The 13,147-nt window shown below is 38.7% G+C and overlaps 1 protein-coding gene across 4 annotated transcripts in view; it reads left to right on the top strand.

The window, feature by feature from the left end:
* Window positions 1-11,615, top strand: part of CLIP4 (CAP-Gly domain containing linker protein family member 4) — an 81,610-nt gene extending 69,995 nt beyond the window's left edge. For all 4 annotated transcript variants that reach the window (XM_045447279.1, XM_045447277.1, XM_045447280.1 and 1 more), the window contains 2 exons: window positions 4,032-4,104; window positions 9,437-11,615. In XM_045447279.1, the coding sequence (XP_045303235.1) occupies window positions 4,032-4,104; window positions 9,437-9,758 (395 nt within the window). In that variant the 3' untranslated portion in view covers window positions 9,759-11,615. The remainder of the gene's footprint in view (window positions 1-4,031; window positions 4,105-9,436) is intronic.
* Window positions 11,616-13,147: the final 1,532 nt, after the last annotated feature.

Below are 13,147 nucleotides of genomic sequence, written 5' to 3'. Positions count from 1 at the left end.
TTCCAGAGTGGCTGCACCAGCTTGCATTCCCACAATCTGTATATTTTCTTTGGTGAATTGTTCATTCTGGTCTTCTGCTCATTTATATATTGTGTTCATTGTTTTCTTACTGTTGAGTTTTAAGAGTTCTTTGTATATTTTGAATGCTAGACCTTTATTAGAATGTGTTTTGCATATCTTTTCTCTGTGGCTTGTCTTTTCATTGTCTTAACAGTCTACACCAGGGTAGAAGTTTTTAGTTTTAGTAAAGTCCAACTTAACATTTTTTTTCATGGATTATGCTTTTGGTGTTGTATGTGAAATGTCATTGTTAAACTCAAGTTCATCCTGATTTTCTCCTGTGTTATCTTTTTAGGAGTTTTATAGTTTTGTGTTTCCCATGTAGATCTATGATACATGGAGTTAGTTTTTGTGAAAGGTGTGAAGTCTGTCTGGATTCTTTTTTTTTTTTTTTTTGCATATTTTAGGACTGTTTGTTAAAAAGTCTATCCTTTCTCCATTGAATTGCCTCTGCTCTTTTGTCAAAGATCAGTTGACTGTGTGAGTCTATTTCTGGGCTCTCTCTTCTGTTCCACTGATCTGTTATCTTTCACTAATACCACGTTATCTTAATTAATGTAGCTTTATAGTAATTCATCAAGTTTAGTAGTGTCAGTCTTCATGGTCTTCTCCTGCAACATTATTCTGGTTATACTGTGCCTTTTGCCTCTCCATATAAACTTTCCAGTTAGTTGATATCCACAAAACAATTTGTTGGGATTTTGATTGGGATTGCATTAATTAAATAGATCACATTGAGAAGAACTATCATCTTAACAATATTGAGTCTTCCTATCCATGAACATTGAATCCATTTATTTAGATCTTATTTGTTTTTTTATTAGAGTTTTAGAATATTCCTCATATAGATTTTGTAAATGTTTTATTAGATTTATACCTAAATATTTCATTTTTTTGGTGTTAATGTAAATTGTATTGCTTTTTAAATAATTCTTTTTACATTATATCAGCTTTCTTTTGGTCAAATAATTGCTTTTCTATTAGTTGTCTTATAACTTTTCTACATCCTATGCTTTTGGAATACTTTCTAAATAGAGTATGGTTGGATTTCACTTGTTAAAAAAATATGGTTTGACAATGTTTTCCTTTTAACCTGAGAGTTTCACCTAATTACATTTATTGTAAATACTCATATATTTGGTTTTATTTATGCTGTTTTCAATTTTTTCAATTTTTATACTTGTTTTTCTTTCTTGACTTTATTCTAGTTACATTTCTGTCCTTCTTTTTTCATTCCATTCTGTACTTGAATGAAAGTTGTGAACATACTTCTTAGTAATTACTGTAGGTGCTTTGACATACATACCTAGCAAAGTCTACAGTTAAGCATTATATGTACTCTTTCCCAAATGACAGAGAATCCTTAGAAACTGAGTTATTCATCTATTTGATTTCCCCCACAAATTTTGCATTATTATAATAGCTTTTTTAAAGTTTATTTATTTATTTTGAGAGAGAAAGAGAGCAAATGGGGGAGCGACAGAGAGTGGAGATGAGAATCCATGTTCAGTGTAGAGCCCTATGTGGGGTTCCATCTCCAAACTGTGAGATCATGGCCTGAGCCAAAATCAAGAGCCAGACGCTTAACCAACTGAGCTACCCAGGGACCCCTATTTATAATGGGTTTTTTAGTATAATTAATAACCAATATTTAATTTGCTCATGTATTTACCAGTGTCATTAATCTTCAGAACTTTAACTTGGGATATTCCACTCCTACCACGTGTATATTTTTTGAAATTTCTTTTAGAAAGTGTCTGTCTCTCATGTTTTTGTCTTTTCTAATAATAGTTTTATTGGGTAAAAGTAAAAATTGGTGATAATTTGAGTTTGAGAGATGTTTTCTCGTTGTACATTGACAGTATAATTTTACTATTTTCTATCTTCTGTCACTTTTTTTGTGAAGTCTGTGAGTCTATCTAATCTATACTGTTGTAGGTAATTTGTCTTTCTTTTTGATTGCTGTTAAAGATCTTCTCTGTTTCCTTTGTGTTGTACAGTTTCACTATGACGTGTCTAGAGGGAGATTTCTTTTCATCCTGTTAGCTATCATGGGTCTTCCTGGATCTGGGAATTACTATCTTTGATAAATTCTGTAGAACTCTTGTCTGCATACTTAAAAAATATTTCCTCCTTCTACCTCTTTATTATCTCCTTTGGAAGCTCTGATGAGTAGTGTGGTATACTTTCCCGTGCCTCTTTCATATTTTTCACATTTTAGTCTCTCTTGACTGCATTCTAGACAACTTTAGCTCTGTCTTCATGTTTCCTGATTCTTTCTTCAACCATGTTTATTATGCTGTTTAATCCACCCACAAAGTTTTTAGTTACAAAATTTGCATTTCTTGTTTCCTTTTCACAACTGTTTTGTTGTCACTTATTTTTGCTTGTTATTTCCTATGTTTTTTCTTTTATCTCTTTAAACATTTGAAATATTGTTATCTTTTATGTTAAGTAGTTTCATATCTGAAGTCTTCATGTGTCTGATTCTGCCATCTGGTTCTGTGAATCTAGCTTATGGTACTTTCTTTACTTGTGAGTTTTGTGATTTATTATTGTGAGATGCTTATTTTACTCAGAATTTAATGTACAGGAATTCCTTGAGGCCTGGGTTCATGCCTCCAGAGAAGATTGTGTGTTCTTCTGTCAGTTACTCCTGGAGGCATTGACAACCCGGGACTACTTTAATTTACAGTCCTTGCAGTTTTTCTTTTTATTACACAGATAAAATTTGGCTTGTCACAGATTTTGAAGGGAGGAAATTTTGCTGCTTTCTGAGCATTAAGGTTGACACAAGTGTTTGTTTTATCTTTGTCAGAATGGTATTTCATTTTGTTTCTTGTTTAACCTTACACTGAGGGTGAGCTGGTTGGGATCCACGTTTTAACAGAGAGTCTAGCATTAGAATCCCCATCTTCTTAGGCCCTGGGCTTTATGCCCTTTCCCATCTCTGGTGCAGCCAGTAAGGCAGAAGCCAAAATTCTCTAGAAGTTAGTGGCAATCCTGTGGCACAAGGTGATAGATTGCTTTGGTGCTTGGTTACTTCTCATGTGCTCTCTGTTTGGTTGTTGGTCTCCCTGAAATTTGCCTTTGTATCAGCTCAATAATATATATATTTTTTAAGTACAGTTGTTTAAAATTATACTCGCTTCAGTTGAGAGATTCATTCAGCACATCTGCTTGCCATAGCTTTCCAGAACTGGAAATCTTACATTTTTTTAAAAACATCTTTTTATTTTTTTTTAATTTTTTTTTTTCAACGTTTATTTATTTTTGGGACAGAGAGAGACAGAGCATGAACGGGGGAGGGGCAGAGAGAGAGGGAGACACAGAATCGGAAACAGGCTCCAGGCTCTGAGCCATCAGCCCAGAGCCTGACGCGGGGCTCGAACTCCCGGACCGCGAGATCGTGACCTGGCTGAAGTCAGACGCTTAACCGACTGCGCCACCCAGGCGCCCCTAAAAACATCTTTTTAAAAATGTACATTTCATGAAATCTTTTTTTTTTTTTTAATAATTCTGTCATTGGGGATGCCAAGAATCGTAAACTCTGAAATTTGTTCAGTATTTTATAAATGGAATATATTTAGTGATAGTGTTTTTAAACCATTTTATCCTTTATGTGATTTATCAAGATGATAAATATTTGAGTAAAAAGATTCAGCTTTATCATTATACAGTTTTATTTGGTTTTCAAGAAATTTTATAATAGAAACCTCCAAATGTAATGTCATGAACTTAACTTATTGATACAAATATGCATAGTTTGATGAGAAAGGTAAGATAAAAATTCATCAAAAAATCTAAACCACTGTTATATTCTGTATGTACTTATTTTCTTTGCTTTCTGTTCCCGAAGAAACATTGGGTAGACTAGAACACCTGTAGAAGGAATGATAAAAGGTAACTTTTAATGAGGACTGCAAATTTGTGATTTATCTTTCCTCTTTGACCTTAACTTTGACATTTAGGTTTTAGGAGAAGTTTCAGTACGACTTCTGCTTCTTCCCAGAAAGAGATTAACAGAAGAAATGCTTTTGCCAAGTGAGTATTAAGAAGATTTAGAAAAACACTTTTCAAGATGAACATGACAGGATTCTGTGAAGAAAGAAAATAGATTTTGTATCTTTTACATTGCTCGGTAGAATTTTAGCACTTAGGAGAAAAGGTGTGAGTGTATTGAGGAGAGTCCTCCCTCCCACCCTCACAAGCTCAATTAAAAATGTCACTAGTGACTGAGAGTGGTATACTGCATTTATTTTCAGAGGGGTTTAGTACTGTTAATAAGACTTAGAGGAATTTATATTTTGTGTTATCATAGGGTGGATTGATTTTAAACTGTTTACTTAGAGACTTGAGTTAATATTTCTGGCAACACAGGAAAGAAATGTCAGGTCTTTCTGCATAAAGTGATCTTACTGCTATTTTAAAAAATACTCCTACTTCCTCTAGTAGAGTATAGTGCTCAAAATGGTTTTTTTTGGTTGTTGTTTCTTTATAGAATCTTTTTTTCCTTTTTCATTTCTATTTATTTCCTTCAGACCCACTTTACTCTCCAGAATATTTTCTGACACTTTTGGGAACTTTTTTTCTTTTAGAGGAATGTAAGCCTCTTCTAGATTGAATGGGTTAAGGAGTTTTTTTGTTTTGTTTTTGTTTTTTTTTTTAATTCTTCCAATTAATCTAAAGACTAATGGCCAGGGCTGTGTATGTATTGGGGTGGCGTCAGGGTGGGGTGGGGAAAGGAAAATGGTCTGAGTGAGTAGGGAAGTGCGCAATCTTGCTTGGGTGTGGTGCTCTGGAAGCCACTAGAAATGGCGCCCAGGCACTGGAATGTGGCAGTGAACTGAGCACCAAGCAGGCAGTTTATGTAATAATCTGGTGAGAAGTTACAGGGGGTGTCACAAGGATTGCAGATGTCACTTGCCAACCTTGATTGTCCCACGACACTGCTAGGTATTGTTTAGCAGAAGTGGCCAGGGTTTCTGTTTTTTTTCTTTCCATAAAACCTTCACCAATTTTGAGAATGTTGAAATTGGTCTCCTCACTTGAGTAGCTGGGAGAGTTTAGGGCCGTGACTCTCTGTTCCAGTTTCTTGAAGACATCCAAGCCTTCTTAGGCAGAATGGAAGAAATACCAGGAAGAGGCCACCTGGATATAAAGGACTCTCGGGGGGGCGAGGACAGGGGGAGTGTCAGAGGCCATGTGCAGTGCTGGGGGTTGGAGAGCACAATGTCCAGGGAAGCGAGGGAAGGAGGAGAAATCTGAACCACGGGCTTACGCAGCAGGTATGGTTACACACCAGATAATGTCTGACATGAGGGGAGAACATTCGTACCTCTCTTTGTTTTCTATAAAAATAAAAAGAAATGAAGCTTTACTGATACTTTGTGCAGATTGAGACTAGCGCCTGTTTAAAAAAAGAGAGAGAAAGAAATACACTTTTATTAAGGGTATAAAATCAATTTTAAAAATAATTTATTTTTGCTTATAGAGTACATGACTAAAATATCTGGTGGTTGCTCTTCTAAGGAACAAAAGAAAAACTTTGGGTGTTACTAGGAGCCCTGTCTCTGATCTTGGGCTAGGGGGAGATTAGAGCGACGGATGACCTTCTGTGGGCACAGAGTTGGTCGGGTGTTGTGTGTTACTAGGCTGGAAGCACGATGTATTCTGAAGACTGTGGGTTGAAAAATGAGTTTATTGAGATTCCCCATGCACTACCATTTTCTTGTTCATTCATATGGAAATAAATGATACTTCAGAAGAAACTGGAAAATGTAGAGGTGATGAACATTCCTGGGGAGGAAACATGAAGGATTTGGGCAAAGGACATGCCTGCCCCACATGAGAGAGGAAGTGAGGAAAGGGAACAGGATCTGTTTTTCTGTGTCGTTTATTGAGTGACAGTGATGAATGCATTTCATTCAGAGGACAGAGTGATGGAGAGAGGGTCGAAGCAATTCTTCTGTCTTCAGAATTCTCTACCCCAAGAATGGGGGTAGAGGGAAAGGCGGCTTGGGATTTGAACCGGCACCACAGTGACCTGGTAGTCATGACACATCCAGCCTGCATCTGTCTCTCTTCTGTCACTCATTCCTGTCCTTGCCAGCTTCTTTCAGTCCCTCTCTGTGTTACCACAGCACGTTCTGTCTGTGGAATCCAGCCTATTGACACGGTTTATGCGGTCAGCTCACACGTGAATGTCTTTAGGCAGAACTCCCATAATCCAGTTTGCTGCGCGTTCCATTATTTCCATATCATCTGTTTGCATTTTCTGCCCTCCCCTTAAAGCTTCTCAGTTCTCAAACCCAGAATGAAGTCCACGTTCACTGGCACAGCATCTAAAGTCCTGCCAGCAGGCACAGCTCCTGTTTCTCCTGACTTCGTTCTCATGGCGACTTCCTCATAAGTGAGGCCTACGTGTCTCTTCCTCACTCAAGTATCTTCCTTGGGCCTTAAGGGAAGATAGAGTTCTTTCTCTTTTCTGCTCCGTCTGCACCATACACAGTCTTTATTGCAGTGTTTATAACTATTTACTGACTATTCACAAATCCTAGAACCCAAGCCTGGGCCTGTCATTTCATACGTGGTCAATTAATGTTTTTGAATGAGTAAACAGAGCTCTGAAATGTACTGTAATTCTAAGTTTTGCACTTCCCGGAGCTTTTAGAACTTTGACATAAGTTGAATCAAATCATTCTTCTTAGAATGTTTAGTCTTTATCCAAACCATGAATTTTTGGTTTAGATCTTGAATTCATGTATTCCTTCTTTCTTTTAAAACCTTTTTGATTATGAAAGTTGACTGTACAACATTTGAAAAATTATAAAAAGCTAAATGCAGATAAAGATCATCTAGAATTTTATCACCTAGATGAGATTATTGCTCCCATTTGGTGTATACTTTCCCAATTTTTTTTTCTAAAGCATGTATCTGAATTTTAAACAAAGATGGACAAATCATACTCTACATACCCTTTGAAAGCTTTTTCCCTTAATAAATCCCCCATTCTTTAACAGATTTCCTTAGTGTGGCTTTTGTAAGGTCTTAAAGACTGTCCTGTGATATGGAAACATTTTTATGGCATACAAATTAATTTAAAAAATCAAAATTTAACTAATAGTAGATGCCAAACTTTATATACATGTATTTGTTTCCTCCCCTTACCACCCGTGTTTGTGTGTGTTCAGGTAAATATCCATTTTTATTTTCTTGTAGTTCTCTATTTTCTAACTTATGTATTTAGCTCTTTAATTTATTTGGAATTTATTTTAATATACAGTGAGTGGTCAGAATCATATTCTTTTTCCCCAAGATGACTTTTACAACACCCCTAGCTGAATGTTCACTCCTGTCCCACTGATGTGAAGTTTTCCTTTTTAATCACATAAGAAAAAAAATTATGTGTTTTTCTAAGGTTTCTTTTCTGTGTCATATAAAAAGTACATTCTTCTGCCAGAGCCACATTGTTTATATTATTGTAACTTTAGAATTTAACATGACAGCTCTGTAAATCTTTGCTGTGTTAGTTTTGAATTTTGTCTTAATTATCAGCACCCATTCGTGGTTGTAAGAGCCTGGCCTTGGTGCCTGGACCAACTTGCACGTGAGCCCCATCTCTCCTCTTCACCATCATTAATTAAGCAAATAGCTTGATTTTTTTGAGCCTCAGCTTTCTCCTCCATTCGAAGGGAGATCATCTCTAGGTCAGTGGTTGGGTGAGGTTGGATGAGATCACGAATGGGAAGTGTCTGGCACGCAGTGGGCACTCAGGAAGTGATAGCGTCATTTTTGTGTGGACTGTGGAGTGACTGTGTGTGGTTGCAGACAGTGTCCCTCTGGGGGTGAATTTGGGGAGATTCAACACGTACGTGTTGCTCTCCAGGAACAAAGCTCTTTCGTTTATCTTGTGTATGTTCTTCAGTAAAGGTTTATACTTTTTCTAACAGGCACTATGTATTCTTTGTTAATTTTATCATTGTTATTTGTGCAGTTGGCATGATAATACTTTTTCCATTGTGTTTTCTAATTAGGATTCTATCACATAGTGGCAAGTGTGGCTCGGGACAAGTCTTTGGACTTGAGTTTTCTTACCCGTAAAATCTGAGTGCCCTCCCTTTCTTACAGGGTGGTTAATGGGAGGAAATGAGACGTTGTGTGTGATAGTGTATTAGAAACTATAGACCGTGAAATACAACGGAGAATGGGTAGGACCCGGCCTCTGTTCACAGTCAGGCACTGTGCAGTTTTGGTAGCGGGTTCCGCGTGGTCTCTACTGTGGGGGCGGGAGAAGGGTTTGCTTTGAAGGAGAGGTGGTAGCCGACTGAGCACGCAAGGCCCCGCTGGTGCTGGTTTCAGGAAAACCGTTTGGAGAGGCCTCAGGCCACAGGGAACAAGACCTTAGTGGCATTTGCACTGTGAGTGAGTTTCAGGTCAGTTATTTCCCAGTGACAGAGAGGAAGCTGTGGGGCAGTACTGGCTCGAGGCCTGGCTGAGTTCCCTGTGTGGGTACGCAGTAGTTTTGTTATCAGGGCAGCTCAGGGGCGGGTGCTGCGAGGCAGCACATTTTAAATCATGTTTTATAGAGAAAAGGAGAGGAGTCCTCCTCCCGGAAGCTAAGACCCTCCTTACTGTTAGTGGCAGGGAGGGTGGTAAACCCTTTGGTGTGACCGGAGTTCATTCATAGAAGATATATATACATTTATTTTATAAAGTTATAGAATAGCAGTTTTTAAACATTGTTTTCAGGTAAATAAATGTTTAAAAAGTGAATAAAAGGTCATTTTAATTTACTACAGTGCTAATGTTAGGTTCTTTTTTTTTTTTTTTGGCTTTGATAATTGATAGCTAAATAGGTTATAAATGTATTTTTTCTAGTTGCTATTTTATAGAAAGTATATATGTGTGTGTGTATGTATATTTAGAAATTGCTAGTGAAACCTTTTTTTATTAAATATTTTTTAATGTTTATTTATTTTTGAGAGAGCAAGCGAGGGAGGGGCAGAGAGAGAGGGAGACAGAATCCGAAGCAGGCTCCAGGCTCTGAGCTGTCAGCACAGAGCAGAGCCTGATGTGGGGCTCAAACTCGCAAACTGTGAGATCATGACCTGAGCCGAAGTCGGATGTTAACCGACTGAGCCACCCAGGGGCCCCGCCTAGTGAAATCTTCAATTCAGTTTAGGGTAGTATTAAAATCGCCAAGAGAAAACCATTTTAACTGTTGAACAAAAGTATATCCTCATATTGCTACTTAGAATAAAAGCAGCTTGTGAATGGATTGGGACCCTGGGGCGGGAAGGAACGTGACAGCGTGCGGCCGAGGGCGCGCACTGCTTGCGTACTGACGCTCTCCCCTGCTCTCCCCTTTGCGCAGATGGAAACCCGCGCTGCGCCGCAGCTGGAGCGGGGCCCCCACCACGGGCGGCGTGGAAGGGAGCGTGAAGCTGCACGAGGGCTCCCAGGTCCTCCTCACGAGCTCCAATGAGATGGGGACCGTTAGGTACGTGGGCCCCACGGACTTTGCATCAGGGATCTGGCTGGGACTGGAGCTTCGAAGCGCCAAGGGGAAGAATGACGGAGCGGTGGGAGACAAGCGCTATTTCACCTGTAAGCCGAACCACGGAGTCTTAGTTAGACCGAGCAGAGTAACCTATCGGGGAATAAACGGGTCAAAGCTTGTGGATGAGAGCTGTTGAAGTATTAAATACTAAATACTAATACTGCTGAAGTATTAAATGAGCTCACGTACGTACATAGGATAAAGAGTCCACAGCAAATGGTTCAGTTATCTAGCCATTGTTCTAGATTTGGAAGTAGAGCTATCTTCCTAGGAACCATTCTAACAATTCGGAGAGACCCCTTTAAAAAGCTGTCTGAGCCGTGGGCATCACGATTCATTTAAAACAAGTTCAAAATAAGCATTTTTAGAAGCTTTTGAAACTTTAGACCCAAGAACATTCTGAGACTTCGGGGAAAAATTGGGTGCCATTAGGTAACCGACAGACGGTGTTTACTCTTTGGCTTTTGCACATAATCCCGGATTTTCCATATGCCATAGTTGTGAGGGTTTTCACAGGCTTTGGTTAACATTTGACATTCACCTGGCCTTTCTCTGTCAAGTGTTTTTGGAGATTTTCTTTCCGTACTAAGAAGGACAATGAGAGAATAGTAGCTCTGTGATTAGTGTAGTTTTCCTATTTTTTGTTGAACTGACTTGCCCTTCCAGGAAGGCCACATCCAGAGATCTGCTAGAGCCCTGGAGGTGGTGGGCCTCTCAGCCTTTGCCAGATACAGGGATCTTCTTTCCTCACCCAGGGTCTCTAACCGGCTGATGAACAGGGGGCCTCCTTTCCTACCTTTCCTCTATACAAAGCGTGTAATCACAGATTTTTCTTATGTATTGGCAACTGCCTCATGTGGATGAACTACAAAAAACCCATCATTAGATCTATGAATTCAAGTCGCAATTGGAATTTTTTGCACATACTTGTCTAATTCCTTATTGGACATGTCTATAATAAAACACACACACGAAGCACTTTTAAAACGTAATGCACTTTCATCTTTGTGGAGAATTTGCCATTATTCTTTCCCGGGATATGAAAAACATTTAGGAAAAATTATATTTAAGAGAAGAGAGTAAATTAAGATGTGTTATGAAGCATATAATAGTTATTCATTTAAATGTTTATGATTTCTCGATGTTTTTTGGTTCTGTTCATAAAATTGGTGTTGTGTTTGCTATCACTGCTGTTTTTATATTTTCAGTCATTGCAGAATTCAGCCTATTACAAAACTACAGCCCTGTATCAGGTTTTTGTATTTCTTTTTGAGCACATGTTAACAAACTAGCCTTGAAAATAGAGTGATATAATGGAAAACGTTTGTGTCGTGGATATGTATTGACATTTATGTCCTATGTGTATAAAGATTTATCTTTTATTATAGATATTTAGACTTTAAACTACACAGAAATATTGGAACAGTTTATAAGATTAAAAGTTTCTTTAGAATGGAGCTCGCTTTGTGCTTAGAAATAATACGTTGAAGTATTTTGCAATATACTATTTAAAAGCTAAATTCCGTTGCTTTGCTGCCTTTTTAAAAGTGTGGTATTTCAAATATTGCCAGAGCTATTTTCCTGATATACATTTGCAAAGTATGGCTGCTTTATAATCAAGGAATATTTTTATTGATTAAAGAAAATGCCTGTATTGCAATTCAGAAGTAAACTTATTTTATTATACAGCTTATTTCTTTAAAACTCTATTTATACCTTAATATGAAAATCATGACTACTCTGAACTTGGGTGTCCATAATTCTTCCTGTTAAATATGAAACACCCTAAGTTAGAAACAGTAATGCCAACACTAAGGTCAGGGAAACGGTTGTTCTCATATTTAGATTAGGATTATTAAATCCATATAATGTGTATGTTTACATATACTATACATACAGATTAGGTGTTTTCATTTGTGTTTTGCTGATTAACTGTCATTCACAGTTCACTTCTTGAGCATTAATAAAAAGGGAAGCTGTTTTGGTTTTGGAATGTTATCTTGTCATTTACCCGACCCGCACAGCCCCTTCTCTTGGTGATTCAGAGCACACGGGTTCATCCTTCACTTGTTTTCGTACCACTGTGACTTGGATTTGTCCCATCCTTCTAGTGGCTTCAAAAGTATCATGCTTTTGGGGCACCTGGGTGGCTCAGGCACTTGAGCATCTGACTTCGGTTCAGGTCATGATCTCATGGCTTGTGAGTTCAAGCCCTGCGTCGGGCCCTGTGCAGACAGCTCAGAGCCTGGAGCCTGCTTCGATTCTGTGTCTCCCTCTCTCTCCGCCCCTCTCCCGCTCACACTCTGTCTCTGTCTCTGTCTCTCTCTCTCAAAATAAACACAATAAAAAAAAATTTTTTTTTAAAGTATCATGCTTTCTACTAAGCAAGTAAAGTTGTGTTTTTATCCACCCTCCTGCTGTATCGTTTTGAAGGACAGAGAGCCATTTAAAAGAAGAAAGGGTTTCTACAGTATTCTAAAATTGCTTAACCTTGTTTTGTACTGGTGGGATTTCATTTGTTTATTTAGGGTAGGATAGAATATTTTGAACTTAGATTTAAAAAACGTATAAATAATTACCTACATTCTTCTAAAAAACTTTATTTTTCATTTTAGGGTAATTTGGTGGGAATAGTTTTTAAGTGCTTAAAAGTGTTCGGATACAGACGTTTGCGGACTCTGAACTTGGAGACGTGGCAGTCTTGTTCTGAGTGCCTTGTGCCCTCCTCTCCGAAACTGCATATGCCCCTCTCGTGCTTTATTTTTCTCCTCAGCATTTGCCATCCTTGGTCACGCTCAACTTTCTGCTTAGCGTTATTTCTCTCTTCCCTGACTAGATGGAGGGGTGGATTTTGACTGGTTCATTGCTCTATCCCTGACACCTGGAGTAATGCTTGGCGCCTAGTGGATGTTCAGTGAATGCTTGTTGAATGAACAGAGGCAATGAAGGCCATCGACGGTTCAAAGTGGAGATGTTATCTAGCTGACTTCAGACAGGTGGCCTCGAGAGACCCGGCCGTGGAACAGGTAATTGTGCTGGGGAAGGAAGGAAAGAGGACAAGAAAGGTTAGAGTCAAGGTAGTCCAACTTTCCCCCACAACAGTGACCTGCAGAAGATAGAAAGATGGCAGGTGCTGGGTAGGAGAAGGGGAGGGCACAGCAACAGGGTCCCCTGAGGCACCAGCCTGTGTGTTTTCCCTGGGGCGGGGAGGGGCTTTGAATTCCTAGTTTGATAGGATGGCAAGTCAGAGGATGGAGTAGCACGTATGGTGTGATGCCGAGTGTGCCCGATGTTGGTCCGTGGTGCCAAACGTTTTTACTCCAGGGTTTCGTTTCGGACCATTTAGAATACGTGATAGTATCATTTAAGCCGCACTGACCTATGGCTAGAGACCCAATGTATTAAGAATCCTTCTTAATTGAGAAATAGATCTAATAATTGTAACTACTCACTTGACAATTTTTATCTAAATGATTGACTCAGAGACATAATAGGTATCACCACATTGCAAACCAGGGGGAGAAT

This window comes from Leopardus geoffroyi, chromosome A3 (genome assembly GCF_018350155.1).
Source record: "Leopardus geoffroyi isolate Oge1 chromosome A3, O.geoffroyi_Oge1_pat1.0, whole genome shotgun sequence".
NCBI lineage: Eukaryota > Metazoa > Chordata > Mammalia > Carnivora > Felidae > Leopardus > Leopardus geoffroyi.
The sequence above is the reverse complement of the archived record's forward strand: the minus strand, read 5'-3'. Positions and strand labels throughout refer to the sequence as shown.